General features: G+C 44.2%; 1 protein-coding gene across 6 annotated transcripts in view; it reads left to right on the top strand.

Moving 5' to 3' along the window:
• The window catches only part of dab1a (DAB adaptor protein 1a), a 353,945-nt gene that overhangs the window by 261,126 nt on the left and 74,227 nt on the right, over window positions 1-18,592 (top strand). For all 6 annotated transcript variants that reach the window (XM_049588158.1, XM_049588163.1, XM_049588162.1 and 3 more), the window contains one exon: window positions 7,789-8,062. In XM_049588158.1, coding sequence (XP_049444115.1) covers window positions 7,993-8,062 — 70 coding nt within the window. In that variant the 5' untranslated portion in view covers window positions 7,789-7,992. The remainder of the gene's footprint in view (window positions 1-7,788; window positions 8,063-18,592) is intronic.

Below are 18,592 nucleotides of genomic sequence, written 5' to 3'. Positions count from 1 at the left end.
GCAAAGCCACAGCTTCCACTCTGCATGAAAAAGGAAGCCTTATACACATTGTTGAGCACAACCAATTTACATTTTAGCACATTAACAAGGCAGAGGAGACACACACACACACACAGGGGAGGTGCAGGGAGAACGAGATTCGTTTTTCATCTATTTCCCCTTAAAACATGAGAAAGGAGGAATTCCCCAAAGAGAGCGCAGCGCTTTGATATCTACAGCCCCGTGTCTGTAAATAGGTTAGGTGAAGACGATGTGAGGCGTGTGTTTGTGTGTGTGTGTGTGCGTGCATGTTTTTGTGTTAATTTGCGATCGGCACGTGCATGTGAATCTGTCATCTTGTGGTGTATCCTATTTCTGGCAGGGGATTGTGGGTGGGAACGTGTATGTGTGTGTATGTTTACCTTTTCGTGATGAGGCCTCTGCTGAATGTTCCTTCTAGTCATTCAGGCAGGCAGGGAGCCATGTGGAGTACCTAGAGCAGCTCAGAGCCCCGTGTTTCCATGTTTCCCTCCTGCAGTGTGCTGTTGTGCTGGCTGGTGGCCTGGCTGACTGCCTGATAGCTGCACTGCTGTTCTTATAGGCCTCCAGGCCTGCTGCAATGGCTGGTGCTTTATCCACCAGACAGCTGCAGTAACAATTTTGAGGCGTTGTTCGTATGTGGTACAGATGTAAGCACTGTTGAAGTCACGATTTTTATTTTTCCTGCTTCAACCTCGAGAGGGACTGTCTGAAGTCTAGTGCTGCAAATGTGGTGTTGGGGGTGTAATGGCTCTTTAGATCAGTGTCAAAAGGACCCTTTTTACCTCAGGCCTGGTATAATCACACTTTAGCTGGGCTGTGGTATGCAGAGCTGTGATCATATGCATTTCGACAGCGACCTTACATCAGGCGTTAACTGCATTGATCCATGATGTTGTGCCAGACAGTGCCAGTCTGTAACCTCAGCTAACCTGTGCAAATGCAGTGTGTGTTCGTGCAGGTGGTTAGAGAGATTTTTTAAAAGTCTATCCTTCTATGTTTAGCTTTTATCACTGAGCTACACTTTTTAGTTTTCTGTGGTTTCCTCCATTTCTTTGTGTAGATGTTCTTAGTTTCATCTGTTTATCTTGGGTTATGGCTGAAACTAATGATTATTTTCATAATTGTTTAATCTGCTGATAACTGTCTGAATTAATCAATTAGATATTTAGTATTTAAAATGTAAAATAAGAAACGTCCTGTAATGCTGATCATAGTTTGCCAATCCAAGATACAGAGACATCTTCAGTTGCTTGTTTTGCCCACACAATGGTCCAAAACCCCAGTATTTTCAGTTGACTGTTACATAAGACAAAACAACGGAGCAAATTCTCAAATCTGAAAACCTCCAACTGGGTAATGTTTGGCATTTTCCCTAGATGAATGACATAAAGAATAATAGATTATCATAAAAGTTGCCAATTCTCTATTGATCAACAAATCAGTTAATTAACTAATCATTTCAACCTCATTGTGGATCAGTAAAAACATGGTAATACCCTCAGATTTTCTCAAAACATGTTAGCACTCGGTTGATCAATAATCAATGATTGATCACTGTTCAGTCAATCAAGGGGCCACATCTTTAACCGCAAAAAATGCCAGGTCGGACGCTGGGTACTACTCTTGTGCCTACAACTATAAAGGGCGTGGAGGCAAGTTGCGTCTGAGGTTGCTAAGCGACCGTAACCAGCACCGTATCATAGCTTACTCACCAGAAATCCTGCGTGCAGAGCTGATCTTCTTCCAGGCGCTGTTTTTTAAGTGTGTAATCAGCCAAAAATATTGTCTGTAGGACAGATATGAAGCTCTGGTAGCCCTGAACTAGAATCATCAAATTCTTCTTCGTATTTATCACAGACTGATATTTATGGAAGAAGGGAAACATATCTGTCAGCTGTGACTGGTTGTTCCTCATCACGTGACATGTGGTGTGCGCTGCGTTCCAAAAGTTGAACTCTGTTTATCTCAAGGCACAGCCATGGCAGCTTGACATTAGGTGCTCGGGAATGTGTGCGTGCCGCAACAGTAGGGCTGCTTGATTACAGAAGAAATCATAATCACGATTATTTTGGTCGAAATTGAAAACACGATTATGCAGTGCATGTGATGACTTATATGTTTTACACGACAGCATGTCATTTCTGTCTCTACATGGTCTTGCATTAACAATTCTCCTCTGCTCTCTGTATCGCGCACGGCGAAGTTTGGCCATGATGCGCGCACACACACACACACACACAGACACGTGTGCGCACACACACATACACACAGACCAACCTCTGTGGCCCTCCCTCTGCCATTTTCCGCACGCTGTTTTTGAAATCTTCCGCGATCACCTGACCCTCACATTGTTCGTAGTTCACCTACTTGACTGGCTCGTGGAGTGAACAGAGGAGAGGAGGGGTCGGCTTCCATAGAAGACAAAATAACATCTCCAGGCGTCTGTGACCAAAAATGGTTTAGCTTAGATTTCATTCATTTTGAAACTGTTTGACCTCAGAATCGTAATCACGATCACCAGACAATTAATTGCACAGCCTCACCCTGTGGCATTTGAGCACACTTACTGCATGTCTACATTGAAAACAATGAATTTGAGGGCGCACAAAATATGGCATGTGTACAGCCCCTAAGGATATTTTAGTTCATCCCAAGTGAAGTTTGGCCATTTGTTGAAGAGTTACAGGTGGAGCGGGCAGCAGTTTTCATTGACAGAATTATTACATGTCATTTATGTTTCAAATATAATTCAATCACAGTGGTTGCAGTGGTTAACACTGGTGCCTCACAGCAGACGGTTACTGGTTTGAACCCAGGATGGGGGGTTTGCAACCTCTTCAAATTGCATGTTCTCCCTGTGTCAGTGTGGGTTTCCTCCAGGTGCTCCAGCTTCCTCCCACAGTCCAAAGACATGCAGGTTAACTGGTGACTCTAAGTTGTCTGTAGGTGTGAATGTGAGTGTGAATGGTTGTCTGTCTCTATGTGTCAGCCCTGTGATAGTCTGGTGACCTGTCCAGGGTGAACCCTGCCTCTCACCCAGTGTCAGCTGGGGCAGGCTCCAGCACAACCGCAACATTGCTGTGAGAACTGGATTTGGAAATAAGGAAATTACTTAAAATTTTCCACCCTAGTTGGTCTGTTTTGCAATTTAATCCTCGCCTTCTATCAGTCATACTTTGTTCTGTGCTTATCTCTTAAAACATGTGGCATTGACGTGAATGACGCTGTATTTCATGTATTGTTGGCTGAGGGTTGGACAGAGTGAAGTGATATGCAGCAGTTATCTGACACTGAACTTTAGCCTACAGCTCATATCCTCAGGTCTCTTCCTTCCTTGTACCTCCCCCTCCTTTCTCCCTGGCTTTCTCTCTGGCACACAAACTAACATTAACTCATTCACCTATTGGTACGTCCTGTCCTCTCAGCAGTTGATCTTTCACCCTTCCTGCTGTCCCTTTAAGTTACGCCCTGTTTCATTCTTCACCACTCTTCTTCTCTTCCTGAGTTGGTGAGACTACTGAAGTTTGGTGGGCACTGTATTTTACATACTACAGATCACAAACTGGTAGGTCTCAATATTTTATATCTTTAGTTATTGCTGTTAACGTACACATTTTTCTGAGTTCAAATGGTCTTTGATTGACATTATGTCACTCTGTGGTTTCCTGTAGTAGTGTGCTCTGTCAGTTGACCTTTCAAGGTACATTAAGCATCTCTGAGCCTAAAACTAAGAACATTTGATGGCGTTGGATTGTAACGCAGTCTCAAGAAAGATTGTTCATTTGCCATTCAGACATCTGAACCATGACAGACTGTAACATGGATAACCTTTTGTACTCGCAGTCATGGTTATTCATCAACAAGTATACAGCTCAGAGGAGAAATGTGTTGCTGATAAGGGCTCTGCATCAGTGTCAGGATACAAAGGTGGCGAGGTTGGTGAGTGGAGAGGAGGAGGAGGAGGAGGAGGAAGATGATGGGGGAGGAGGCAGAAGATGGACAGAGCACAGGTAGAGAGAAGGGTGGTGTAGAGGTGGTCTCTATGATTATTCATTATTGAGAGATGGCAGGAGAGCTGAATGAGTGGAGCCGCTAATCTAACTCTGAGCCTGATGGACAGAACACAATTACCCTGAGAGTGGGAGGTGGGAGCGAGAGAGGGGAGGCTAAAGAGCCAGCACCCTCCCACCCCTTTTCTCTGTCTTTCTTTTTTCTTTCCTTTCGCCTGGCAGACTTTACTGTAGCTGCAGATGATTTCTGGGCATTAAGCTCCTATTGGCAGCATCCTGTTTATCAAGTCACACACATACAGCGGAGTGCATACACACACACACACACACGGGCAGATCCTCACATCACCCACTCGCGCCTGTTGGCAGCGCCCCCATTTACGGGCGTCCAATTTACCGCTCGTTCCCTTCTCCTCCTTTCCTCCCATGCGCGTCTCCTCTGGTGCGGCTTCAGATTGCTGTCTAAATCCAGACACACTAAGCCGTGTTCCACGTCCTCCTCTGCTGCTACTTTTAGCTCGCGCGCTGATTCCAGGTCAAACCGCCACTACAGTGTTCACGATGGCTTTTGATGGCGCTGCTCTTTCTTTCATGTTGTCTGTGTGTGTGTGTGTAAGAGGCAGGGAATTTGTACAGCTGAAGCTAGACATGGGCTGCCTTTTTTTTTTTTTTGTTGAGAAATTAGCTTGTTCTCCCCTCCAGGGACTGTAGCTTAGATGTAGAACTCTTTCCCCTCGAGTCTCCAGAGAAACGACCATATGTCTGGAGCCTTGGAGAAGTCTGGAGAGCGGCGCGGCAGCAGATTTTTCATTTTCAGCCTTCAGAGTCTTGTTTCTTGCTCATTTTCACCAGTAGAGTGGTGGCTGTTTTGCTTGCAATGGTTGGATGAGTTGGACTTCTTCAACTAAGTGAGTAGTGCTCTCGCAGGAGCAATTTAGCGGACAGAATATGAACTCGGAACTCATTTTGCAATTTTTCCGTGATATATTTTTGATTTTACACTCGATGTAAAAGCACAGAAACACGTCTTAAATCCTGGGGTTTGTAGCTGGAGAATTAAAGCTGTTATTTTCTGGGTTAAGGCAGTTCAGGGGGGTTTCTAGACTGCTTCCTTTCTGGTCCAAGTCGAGGATTAACAGTCTGCCTTTCTTAAACACAAGCTCCAGATGCTGCCTGAAAGACTTCACAGCTAGAAGGAGAAGAACAAATTCAGAGAACAAAAAGGCGAGAGAAGGGGGACAGAGGGGGACATGTTCAGGGTTAGAGCTGGAGCCGCTCAGACTCCATCCTTTCAGTTCTGATTTTACTTCCTTGGGCTTTTTTCTCTCCCCTTTTACCCCTCGCTCATTATCTTACTCACCCACTCTATGTTCCCTCACCCCTCACTTTCTTCCCACTCTGTTCATTTCTCTTCCCTCTAACCCCTCTCTCTTCATACTCACTCTCTCTCCATCCATTTGGTGGAACAGTGCTGCTGATAATGCCTGTAATTGGAGTGACTCACACTTTTCCAGTGTGTTTGGACCAGATAAAGAATATTGTCAGCATTTTGCCGACATGGCCTCTGCTGGCAGAATTAAATGGACTCTGTTCTGTTCTGTCTGCAGCAAATTAAAAGCCTCTCAATTCATCTGTTCTCGCCCGAGGCTCACAGGGGCCTCCTATTCACACAGAAACACCGTGGAGAGGGGGAGGAAGAGAATAAGAGAGATTTCCCTCTTACCCAAGAAGCACCAGACTTTTCGTTTTGTTCAAGTCTGCACTCTGCCACTGTTAGATGGAGATGGAGAGGGACGGAGAGGTCAAGACTGATAGTCTGAGGAGAGCTGAAGAGCAGCTCAGAAGGTAGTCAGATTCATTATGCAGCATGTCAACTTGCAGCTGTCTCCTGCTGTCTTTGTACTTCACCATCTCTGCGTAAGAAAGGAGCTTGTCTGCATTTGTGTGTGCATGTAAATGGGTGTGTGCTTTCATGCATTCACGCGACAGGGTTAGAGTGCGAATCTGAGTGTTTTTGGCTCCTAAGTTGTCGTCGTCGCTGCCAGTCAGCACTTCAGAATAAAGTAGCGGCAGATGGGCAAAGAAGGGACAGACTGCTGGGGCCAGAGGGGACCACCAGGCACTGGACAGAGCCCAGGGAGGGTAACGAGTGTGGTCGTAGCGTTAAAAGAAAATTACAATTTCATCCAGCATGGCTTATTAGTTTTGGCCATCTTTGATACTGGTAATAATAACACTGGAGCCACAGAGTTAATTGCCAAGATCTAGGAATGGGACAGCTTGTTGGAGGAAGTTAGACAAGGCGATGAGCAGATGAACAGACAGGTTTTAAACGTCCAGTTTAGCCAAATCTTTTTTCTTTTTCTTTTTTTGTAAAAACAAAGAGGTTAATGTTAATTTATTACCTGGTATCACTTGAAATTAGCCGTCGCAGGTTACAAGACAGGTTCAACTGTGACCTGCTTTACTTACTGTTGTTGTGTGCACACACTTTTCTATGCAATGAGGGATTATAACCAGTAGGGGTGGGCGATATATATATTACACTCAGTGTATTGGGGCTTGTGTCACGTAAGATGCATTAAACGACTATATTAATATTAAGTATAAATTGTCACGTCATTTTTTTTAACCCACCAGCACAAACATGATATGTCACACACACTCCCTGCCCATCCAGGCCACTTTCTTGTGAGGTGCGATGTGTAATCTTGTACCTGCAGGACTCCAGACTGAGACCATTTAGCGGCATTTTGCGACCATGGAGCACCAGTGTGACTTGCACATATTGATGAATGAACTTAAGAGCTGTTTGTTTGTTTCCTGCTGCAAGTGAACAAATCCTTGAGCTTAGCGGTGCCACTGAAAGAGTTTAACTTTCTGCTAACACCTAACTGTTTATCGGGATCTTTGGGTTCACAGGAAAGATATTAAGACAAGGGGTTTCACTTTAATTTATTTAATTAGAGAAATAGTTCATTAACAGTTCTTTATTTAATCTATTGTAACAGTACTTTATTCAACTTTTTTATAGTTGTACAATATTGACCTTATAACAGTACTTTATTTCACTGTATTATAACAATACTTTCACACTCACATTCACACCTACGGTCAATTTAGAGTCACCAATTAACCTAACCTGCACATCTTTGGACTGTGGGAGGAAGCCGGAGTACCCAAAGAACATGCAAACTCTGCACACCTGATGTTGCCTTACACATAAAAGAATGATCCCAGTCCCCACACTGAGGCATACAGCTTGTTAACTATGCGCTGGTATTGGACTCTAAATTGGTCGTTCTTTGTCTCTATGTGTCAGTCTTGTGATAGTCTGGTACCCTGCCTCTCGCCCAGTGTCAGCTGGGATAGCATAGTTCTTGCCCCAACATTGTTATAGTGAGTTCCCAAATCATAGCAATTAACTCAATGAGTGCAGTGACAGGAATGATGGCTAAAACTAAATAAATAAGACCAGGATTGTAACTATCCAGAATTTTGATTAAACTGATCAAAACTCTTGGAGAGGTGGGATTGTATTTTAAGCAGTGTCCTTGCAGAGACACATTATTGACAGGAAGCAGGAAGTGTGGAGCAGGTCTCTACAGTCTGTTACCATGGGCAACATCTACTCAAGGCCCCCGATCAGAAACAAGCTCATTGTCATGCCTTCTGAGAACTCTTGCAAGGTTTCGCCTGCCAAGAGTAAACAGCGCCTAACTGAAGCAAACCTCTTTCTTCCTCTCTGTCTCCCCAGCTCTCTGTGGGTGTGTGTGGGATGTTGTGTCAGGGCTAAAGCCCATCCCTCTCCCATGAGCCCGTGTGCCCACACACACACCTGGCGCCTCCACGCACACACCCGGCGCCCACGCACGCACAGCCGGCACTGACGCTGTGAACTGGACCCTCGGAGCCCAGCGGAGCCAAGCGGAGCGGAGTCTAGCCCAGTTGGAGCCTGAGGATGTCAACAGAGACAGAGCTACAGCCAGCGGTCAGGCCCAGCAGCGTCAGACGGGACTCCAGGAGGAAAGGTAAGTACATGATCCACACCTGCTGTACAGTTAGGAATATCATTATTTCTTTAAGTCATAGAGATGCCACAGTGAGGAAATGTTATAAACTGGTAGCAACTCCTGTGTTATAGATTACACTGGACATTTTGCAAGAAAAGATGGGAGGGGAGATGACGCTCAATATCTGTTTTTGCTAGTGCAAATCGACCACTTCCCACTGCTACGGCTTTACATTGATACATCTAACTGGCAAAACACAAGCTGACTTTTATTATGAAGTCACAGAAAATGCAGTGTCTTTTTCAGTGCGATAGTACTAACGCTGGTGTTCATCCAAAATACATCTACCAAACAAGACAACTGTCATTTTTGGCCTCTGTTGACAGCTGATCCATTTGAAATATTGCAGGGAGGAATAGAACAAAAAGGAATAGTCACAGTGATGAGAGCTGCAGGCAACAGGCTGCACACCTCCAACTTCTTAGTGACGTAATCAAATCCTTCTCCCTCATTAACGATAATAGGTTCCTTATTAGCACTGGGTTAAAATCCAAAATGTTGCCCAATAGGCAATTTTGCTTTTTGCTTTGACACCAAATCCTTCGCCATCATCTTGTCGGTCAACTGTCCTTACTTTTGTTACTTAATAAGTGAAATCTGACCACTGCTACTCTGTTCTGTTAATCTGCTGCTGCTGCTGTATTGAGCACCTTCAAGCCCTTTTTAAATAGGAGTTGTGCAAATTTGCAGGAAAGCCCAATCAGTCTTTTTTCAGCATTGGCAGTATAAAAACAAAATCGGGGAGTGCAGCAAAATGCCGCCTACCTACTTTTGTTTATACAGAATGTGCCTTTTTCGGGACAATGGGGGGCGTGAGCAAGTAACAAAACGTGTAGCTCAGCGTGTGACGTAAACAGTGACGTGGGAGGGAAGCTGCAGCTGGTCAGTCCTTCGGCGATTCTCTCGTAAGTCGGCCCGTCCTTCACCGTCCCCGTCATCTGACGGTTAATGGCCTCTTCGTTTGTGAGGACAAGGAGGGCGCACAATTCCTTGTCTCCCCAGTTGCTCATCTTTACAGTGTCTGTCAGGTTTGTGTTTCCCTCTTGCTACTAGCTGCTCGCTAATTCCTGCTATCAGCTGTTTCCTGTTTATCCACCACCAGTGGGTCGCACGTGCGGCGTCATCAGCAGCTCCTCCCACAAGTCTTCAACAGCCCCTCCCGTGGCGGAAGGCCGCCTCATTCTGTTTAAACCAAAAGGGCTCTGCCAATATGTCTACCCTACGAGGCGGAAAATTGGGCACCTCGGATCAACTCGCCAATCCGGCTCTGTGTGTCTAAACGCTCGCAGCTTGCCGGCAAAACGGCCCAACATTCGCCGAAAATCTGGCAGCGTAAAAGGGGCTACAGTTTATAATTGTAGCATCCGTCATCCAACTAAGTATTGATTAAAAAAGACCACAAAGGGGACAATTAGCAAGTGAAGTAATTGGTGTATGCCGGAACACGGTGTAACACCAACTAACACGGCATGCCTACTAAGTTGTGGTGAAATGAAGTATTTCTTGAGGAAAGGAATCCCTTCACTAAAGTACTTTCTCAGGCAGTGCCATCAGTGCTAGTAAGAAAAAAGGTTAGACACACTGGTATACAAACACACATCTTTGTCAGCTACTCTTTCCCCCTTTATTTATGATGGATTTGGGTTAGACAACAGCATGCAGGGCGGCTGTTGTTCATAGCTAATTAACAGGTGCGGGGGTATTACGGTACAGTAGGTTGCTACCAAACAGGTGCGGGATGTTGTGGTTGTTGAGAAGCAAACAGATCCAGGTGTGAAAAGCTCCAGAGGCAGGTAGCTAGCAGGTGTATGAGAGCAGGCCTGGGTGGTCTCAGAGCAGAGGTGATGCCAGGGGCCAGGCTGGCAGCCATCACCCAGCTGCTCGGTGCCACCTGCCCGACTGCGAGAGCGACGCCCAGCATTCTCTGAATAAGCATCTGATTGATGTAGCAAAAACTCCGGACACCGTCGGGAATGACACTTAATGGATGCACACAACCACACAGAAACCCAAACACGCACACACACACATACACATACACTCACTATCACCTGCAGCAGATGCCTCATTGCACATGGTGCGCCTCAGCCCCTGCAAACAAGCGTCGGTTCCCCCATACACAGTGTGTGAGGGAAGGCTGAATGCCTCTCATGTCCTATTTAGAAACACTATTGTTCTGCTGCAATGGAGATCATGTTCATCATTCAGACTGCTCTCCATATGTGGGGAGATGCAGACACACACACACACCGCGCACACACACTCACTAGGACTGGGATTGAAGCCCAGAAGAGCATATGAGAGGAAAGATGAATGGTTTGCCTTCAGCATTTAGACTTGAGGGTTTTTAGCTTCTCTCCTCTGCCTTCTTACCCGTCTCCATTTCTCTCTCTCTGTCCCTCACACACACACACACACACACACACACACACACACACACACACACGACTTGTCTCATTCTGCATCTCTTTTTTGAAAAATGGGATGTACAGTTTACTCGGCCACAGAGTCGTCGAGCTGAGCTCACACAGAGCCCTCATCTCTGCTCTGATCTGGGTCATTCTTCCCGACAGACACACAGACACACAGACACACATGCGTACACACACACACACACACACACACACACTCAGCAGGGTGATGAAAGTCAAATGCAATCATATACCACACACAACCAACAAACCTTCACTGGGAATAGGAAACCTTGATAATGTTCCTGTTATTGTGCTTCATGTGTATGACCTGAAACCCTCGTGTACATACAGTACACACACACACGTTTGTGTTTCTGTCCTGCCTCGAGTTTCTGTCTCTTCGGAGGAGCTGGATTTAAATGGAAATAGATCCACTGAGTAGCTGATCATCATTAGGGTGTAAATGGCAGCTCCGCCGTAGTGAAAATCCCTGCAGGATAGTCCTTAACTCTTCTAATACTCTTCCTCTCCCTCCTCATCCTCTTCCTCCTCCGCCCACCACTCTGACTCCTAAATGACCTTGCCCTGAATGAGTGAGACACAGAGTGATCACGACGAGAGAGGGAGAGTGAGAGAGACTAATGAGTCAATGTGAAGGAGAGCTGTTTAATCTCAGGCCTTTGTTTCACAGCTCTGTGCTGAAGAATGTGATGAAAAAGACTATGGGACTGCTGCGTGTCACACATTAATCACAGACGGTGTGTGACTGGGTCTGTGCGTCGGCGTGTATCTGTGGGTCTCTGTGCATGTGTGTGTGTGTGTGTGTTTTTTATACACACAATTATGTTTGATCGCTGAGTTCGGGGCCGTTCTTCTAAGAGCACCTTTTTCTCTACATGAAGGTTTTTATTGAATTACCGTGACAAGATGGAGATAACCTTCGACCTTTAGCATTTACATGACCTTAAGTGAATAACAGCAGCTCTCTGCTTCTGTATTAGTCAGTGTTTTTGGTCAGGCTTGGTTCTTGAAGTATAATAGTCTTTATTAATCCTCAATAAATCCAGAGAGATTACATCTGTGCACCTCTCTATCCCTCTCTGATTACTCCCCACCTCCTTCCTCCCCAACCTCTCCTACTTATGAAATCATAACAACTTCAGTATTAATGTCGGTATTCATTTAGATGCCTGGTTACGGACCCTGTAGGCTCGTGCCTTTGCAACAAAGCACCGCCTACTCATGAGCCCTTATCACAGTTTCCACAGGTATCTGTAAACTCTGAGCAGTCCAGACAAAGAGTTATGTTTCCCCCACAGATGATTTCATTTGGTCAGTTTTTAGAGGCTTGCAGAGGTCAAACTCTCCAATATGTACCAATAAAAAGAAATAAGACCTGAGAAAACTCAAAAATTTAATGCGATCCAGAACAACAACCCTGCCATGGCATCTGTCTTCATGAGGTCATAATGATCAAGGATTGGTGACATGTTAGAAATGTTAAAATTCACTTATATGTTTATTATTGAGGTCGTAGTTACTGTACAGGTAACGTTGTGCTAAACTAGTGGACTGTTTCTTTTTTCTTTTGTCCTCACCCTGCAGTTTGCTGTCTGTATTCGATACCTCTTAAGGTATCGACTGAAATAACCCAGCACCAAGTGGTATCAAAACTTCGATCCATTTTGTATTCAGATTAGGGTTGTCATGAGAACCGATACTTCAGTACCAAGTCAATGCCAACACGCCGGTACCCGTTTTTTTTCCGGTACCGTAAGTACCGGATACAACTTTGCCCTCAGTGGGCCGTGTCAATTCCTATTGGAATTGACGGGGGCAGTATACGCGCGTTAGTCGGTGCTGAGGACGAGCGCCGAAGTAGAACGCCTGTTCTCCGTTGTCTTTGCTAGAAACAATGGCTTTTACAAGTGCTGCTGGAGCCACAACACCTCTGCTTATCAAAAAGTCAGGTAGTAGGAGTCGTGTGTGGAGAGGGCCTCATTTATACGGCAAGCGATGCATTCACGTAGCGCTCGAGAATGGCGTTTTCATTTTGGCGAGCACGTTAACAGGTTAGAGCATTCACACCGCATCCATTCTACGCACTGCTTTTGCGAGCAAGCTCAAAAATAGAAGAGACGACGATTTTTTTATTGTGCGAGTCGCGAGCGCATGGTCGCGGTATTACAAAACACAAAAAAAATTTCAACAAAAAACACGAGTATGTGTGTGTTGTGACCTCTCTTGGCCACCGTAGACATCTCCCTCTTGACCAAGTGAAACCTGACAGGCACATGTTTCATGTACTTACCCATTTGTACGGCTAAATATTAATTCTTTAGCGTTGGAATCGTCACTGGCACGTGAACCTGTCCACCCTGGGCTTTGGGTCCAAACTCACTTCTTCTTCTTTGGGGTTTATTGGAGATGGTGCAAACTGTGCAAACATGGTGCACTACTGCCACCAACTGTTCGGATGTGGTTTGTATTTTGATGGGACAGCAGCGGTCTGTTCGGTTTTGGTGTGAATACACATGTGCTGCCGCAACACTTGTGGATCATTTGCTGTGTAAATGAGGCCTTAAAGTTAAAGTTTGAAACAGTTTTAATAAAGTAGTGAATTTAGAAATACATGAGTTCTGTTCAGATCTAGAACAATGAATATTTGTATAGTTTGCTCGGTGTGGTGAAGTCAAACACGGTGTATTTGACAGAGTTGGCAGTCCAGTGTACTAAGATGCCACGTAAATGTTCAAAATGATGGCTATACTACACGCCTGTGAGATCTGGCGGCGTTTTACACAGCTGAATGCTTCCAATCACACAAATGAAGCAGAAAAAAAGGATCCAATGAAGTACTTTATTGATATTGGTATCATTTTAAGGGCACTGGTACTGTTATCATTTTATCAATGATACCCAATCATACACCCCCGTAACTATGACCCTAATTCTAAAAGATATAATTGAATTAACACGACTGTGACAGTGACAATAAGAAGTGATCATTATAGGGACCATAAAAGACTTCATGGCAGAACTATTGTGTTGGATCTGAGTATGTCTGTGTATGTTATTCTGCTTTCCTAACTTGTATATCAGTCACACAACCTCTCTCAATGTATTGCACCCTCTCAGAGGGTGGGGGGGTGCACCTATTTAGGCTTTCACAAGACGTGTAGTGGTGCTGTTTGTGTCCCTGTCTGTCTAATGCAACCTTAATGTTATACAAAGGGATACAGCTCCAGTAAGATGCCTAGAGTGGATGTTTAATTAGCATATGCGTTAGCTTTTTTTTTTTTTTTTTTAAAGGAAACACATTTTGATATTCTTCCTCATGATCAATAAAACATGGAGTTGACAGTCTGCCAGTGGAAGCACTTTTATGTGCATGTCAAATTAGAACAGCGAGCCAATTTGACATTTGAGCCCAACAGCAGCAGACAGTTTTGTCTCCACTTAAAACTTTTACATCTCAGCGCCCACCTTGCTGATGAAGTACGATGAACCGTGGACGCCTTACTCCGGGGAACCTTTGAATCGCATTTCTCACTTTCACAGCGCAGGCAAATCATCCTGACATCACAACGTAGGATTCCAACAACACGGCATTTTGTCAAATGTAGCGTAATTAATATAATTACAGATTACACTTAAGATGTTACAGCATGCTTAATGAACATATGCTCTGCTTTTACTTCACCCTCCAGAGGATCTCTAGTCAAAACAGGGCATGGTGTTGGTCTGTTGACGAGCTGGCAGAGAGACAGTGGAGTTTTATCTTACAGTACTCTAATTTGGTTCTGTTGTGTAACAGAAAAACACAAATGTGTGCAGTGTTTTTTTCACAGCTGATGCAGTGTGAAGTTCGTTTTCCTCCAGTGGCTCCATTCTGACAAAACTAAACAAAAAGCACGAACAGATACAGCTAAAAATAGTGAAATCCCACAGTAAAAAACTGTGCTGATTTTGGCATATCTCTCTGTGGAGCTGGCATTGTGCCCATATTGTTGCTACAATATGTGTGGATGTTGATGAATATTTGAGTCTGGCCAAATGTTGGTAAATTGTGGCTCTGATTGGTTAGCTTGTCTATCCACGCAGCCTCTCTGGCTGGTAACCAGCAATCATTTGGATAATTTGCATGTTGTTCGGTCCTTAGGCCCTTATTGTAAACATAACAGCACTGATGTTTGTATGTTTGAGATTTATCGCCCACTCCGGCCAACAGACAAAGTTTTTTTCCTTTTCTATTTGCAGTCATCGTATTCATAACATCATTAAACGTTCAAATAAAACATTCACTGATGCGTGTCTGTCTTTCATGATGTGACACCGAATATGATTACAAGTTATAATAACTTCCGTTGCTGTCAACACACGCAGTCAACTGTCATCACAACTCCGAAAAATCACGACTCTCCCACAATGGGATTTAGCTGAGGATGTGTGGGAGTGTGTTTCTACAGTGTAGCTGGCAGCCAACGGCATGAAAAAAGTGGTTAAGGGTTATAGCTGTGCAGCTGTTAGCCTTTGTGTTTGTGTGTGTGTGCGGATGCGTGTGGGTGTGTGTTTGCTCGTCTCTGGTGTGCGATTAGCAAACACATTATCTTCTTCGTGTGGATATTATGCACACATCCAGTCTATCTGGCACAATCACCGAAGCCATTTACTCTGATATCTTTCCCTGGGGAATCTTAGAGCACAAACAACGGTATTTTGAGTGTGTGTGTGGTGCATGTGTTTGTGTGTGTGCCTTCTATGAGAGGTAATCAGATCTGTTCCCTCCAATCAGACAGAGATTGAATTGAATTGGCTGTCTGCTGTTGTGGTTGTCAGTGGAGGCCAATAGTGGATGGGGTGGGGGATAGAAGACAACAACGACACTCACCAGCAGATAGTGGCACACGCTTTCCAAACGTGGCTTTTCCAGCACTAAAACTATATTTAGAGATAACTGCCTCCACTCTGTCCTCTCCTGCTATCTGCTGCCCTTCTCTCCCATCAGTTTATTCCTGGAAAAGTAGTGATCTATCCATCCTGCTGTCTACTCTTTTACCCTTCTGTGCTCTCATCGTACTCATCTATTTATCCATCTGATTTCTTTTTTGCAGCACTATAATAACTTAGGAGAGAAGGTAAGGGTGGTAAGTTGTGATCAATGCTATTCCCAGGCTGGCATCACATTCCACGCAGCAAACCCCACATCTTCTTTCTGTGCAGCAGCTCAATGACACACTCCTCTGCCCCTATTCCTGAGTGTTAAAAAAGATTCATCCAAGCTTTTAAATGTGACCACGACGAATAAGCATTCAAAACGCCTGACTCAGAGAGAAAAATATATATCAGTGAAAGCCTTTTATTTGCTTTCCTGAGTCTTGGACTGTGTGTGTGTGTGTGTGTGTGTGTGTGTGTGTGTGTGCACGCGGTAGATTGTGTACTCTGTGATCCTCTCAGTATGTTCAGCTTAGTCCTCTCCTGCACACTAGTTGGTGTGGCTTTGCCCACCGCATCACTAACTACAGTCTCCATAGCAACAGTTTGCTCCGTGCTCATAATTTGCACAAAAGGAAAAAACGTCCCAATGTCACACACAGGCTGGAATAGAGGCTGATACTCTCACCCTGCTGTGCTGGTTGAAGGACTGTGCGTTGAAAGGACATTTCTCATTTGTTAGATGTTGACGGGGTGCTGTTTTCTATTTCAGTTTTCTCACAAAACACAAACAGAGTCGGTGGTCTGTGCAGAGATCAAAGATACATCAGTACTATGAGTTATAGCAAAATATGTATTGTTAATTTTTTTATGTTTTGTTAGACTATTGCATAACTCCATTTTCTTTTAACTTGTGAAGGTGATTTATAATTGAAAGCACCAGTCATCCCATTTTGAAGTGAACAAAATCACGTCAAAGTGATTTTTCACATTTCTTATTAGTAATTATGTTAAAGGAGCTATATGTAAGAAATCTAAAGCAAATAGTCGTAAAATCCTCCTAATATGTCACAGAGACTAAGGAATAATGTTCATGTAACATACTGATCTCACCCACAACAATAGTACAGCCAGAATATTTGCATTTAAAAAACAGTTTTACAGTCCACAAATCATGTTTATGTTTTGAATTTGTGTTTTGGCCTGTTGCCCCACCCACCGCCGTCTACCAGTCACACAGTCAGTAGAGTCTCAGCATCAGTTACAGTTACGACTGAGCTACAGCAGCACGGCAAGCAGCATTAGCAGTGTCCCGGTACATAGCATTAGCAGCCGGCTCCTCCTCAGCTGTATCCCGGCAGCAGCGTTAGCAGCAGAGAAGCCGGACTTGCTCCAACGGTCCGCTGGAAAACTGAAGATCAAGGACGTGGCGACGTGGCCCTGCCACGGCAGCCACCCGTGGGCAAACAAATCAGTCTCCAGCGTGCCACTGTCCAGCAACCTCGAATCTGTAGGGGAGGGGGGCGACTCGCGGCAGTATTTTGAATTTGAGTGCAGTAACCGTTTTGGCCACATTCTTACATACAGTGCCTTTAATATTAAAAGGAAGAATAAAAATCTCTGGAGCAGCAGAAATGCTCCTTTAACCTTCAAGTCTCTGACTGGGCAGGCCAGTGTACATGTTTGATTGATAGCTGTGCCGGCAGTAGGTCGTGAACAGATCTACCTCAAGAGCTTGCAGGGCAGAACCTTTTCAAGAACCAAGACCCTTTTCAGGAACTCAGGAGCTAAACCTACGCTTCATCTGGTGGAGCCAGGAACTAAATTTAAGTCCTCAATGACTGTTCCAGGTAGGGGTGGGCAAATATCCATTACCCGCTATATAGCGGCTTGTTCCACATGGAATGTATAAAATGACTTTATCACAATTATCAAGTATAATTATTTAAAGGGATAGTGCACCCAAAAATGAAAATTCAGCCATTATCTACTCACCCATATGTCGAGGGAGGCTCAGGTGAAGTTTTAGAGTCCTCACATCACTTGTGGAGATCCAAGAGGAGAGGAGGTAGCAACACAACTCCACCTAATGGAGGCTTACGACTCTGTTTTTAGCCTCATTGTAGCCTGCAGCTCTAACTGCCTCTCTGTGTACTGCGCTCACGTGTGCGCACTTGCGCGCGAAACCAGACATGAGCACGTGAACACACATGAACAGTGCCCATGTCTCACGGTCTTGCGCAAGCGCACACACGTGAGAGCGGTGTACAGAGAGGCAGTCAGAGCTACAGGCTACAATGAGGCTAAAAACAGAGTTTAAATGACGTTTTTCCAAACAACTTTTTATGTCGGAGCTTCAGGACACTTGGATCACTAGCAGTATGGAGATATTTTGTGGTTTCAATTATGTGTTTTTGCATCTGCAGGGCTCCAGACCACGACCATTTAGTCGCATTTTTCAACCATGGAGCACCAGAGTGACTTGAAAATGCTATACATTTATGAATTGGAGAGCTGCTGTTTTTATTTTCCTGTCACAGTGAATAGATCCTCACATGTCAGTTTAACTTTTGGCTAACAGCTAACTGTTGACCATAATCTCAAAGTTAACAGCAAAAACATCAAGACTTTTGGCCTGAGACGAGCTGGGTGCTTCAGAATAAAAGTATCAGTGGTTCCACTTTGATTTATTTCATTGAAACAAAACCTTATTTAACTTTATTCTAACAGTACTAAATTTAACTTAATTATAACAATACTTAACATTATTGAAACAGCACTTTATTCAACTTTATTATAACAATAACTTATTAAACTTTAATATAACAGTACTTTATTTAACTTTATTTTAATAATACTTTAATTAGTAGTTTATTATTTTAGTAGTCTACAGTAGTTTAAAAGAGATTTTTGAATATGGAGATATATATTGTGTATTGTGATATAACCTAAAAATATTGCAATATTATTTATAGGCCACATTGCCCAGCACTAAAAACAAAAGTTCCTCTTTAAGGGTTAGTACTTAACAAAAGTTCAGAAACTTTAGGGGCTAAGTTTGGCAGAGCTGATTGATCAAACACAGACGTTCAGCAACTTGTGTCGGCCCGCGGCTTCATCCACAAAACAGGGAGGTGTT

The sequence above is a fragment of the Epinephelus fuscoguttatus genome, linkage group LG10 (assembly GCF_011397635.1).
Source record: "Epinephelus fuscoguttatus linkage group LG10, E.fuscoguttatus.final_Chr_v1".
Taxonomy (NCBI): Eukaryota; Metazoa; Chordata; class Actinopteri; order Perciformes; family Serranidae; genus Epinephelus; species Epinephelus fuscoguttatus.
Note: the sequence above shows the minus strand (reverse complement) of the source record. Positions and strands in the feature narration are given on the sequence as shown.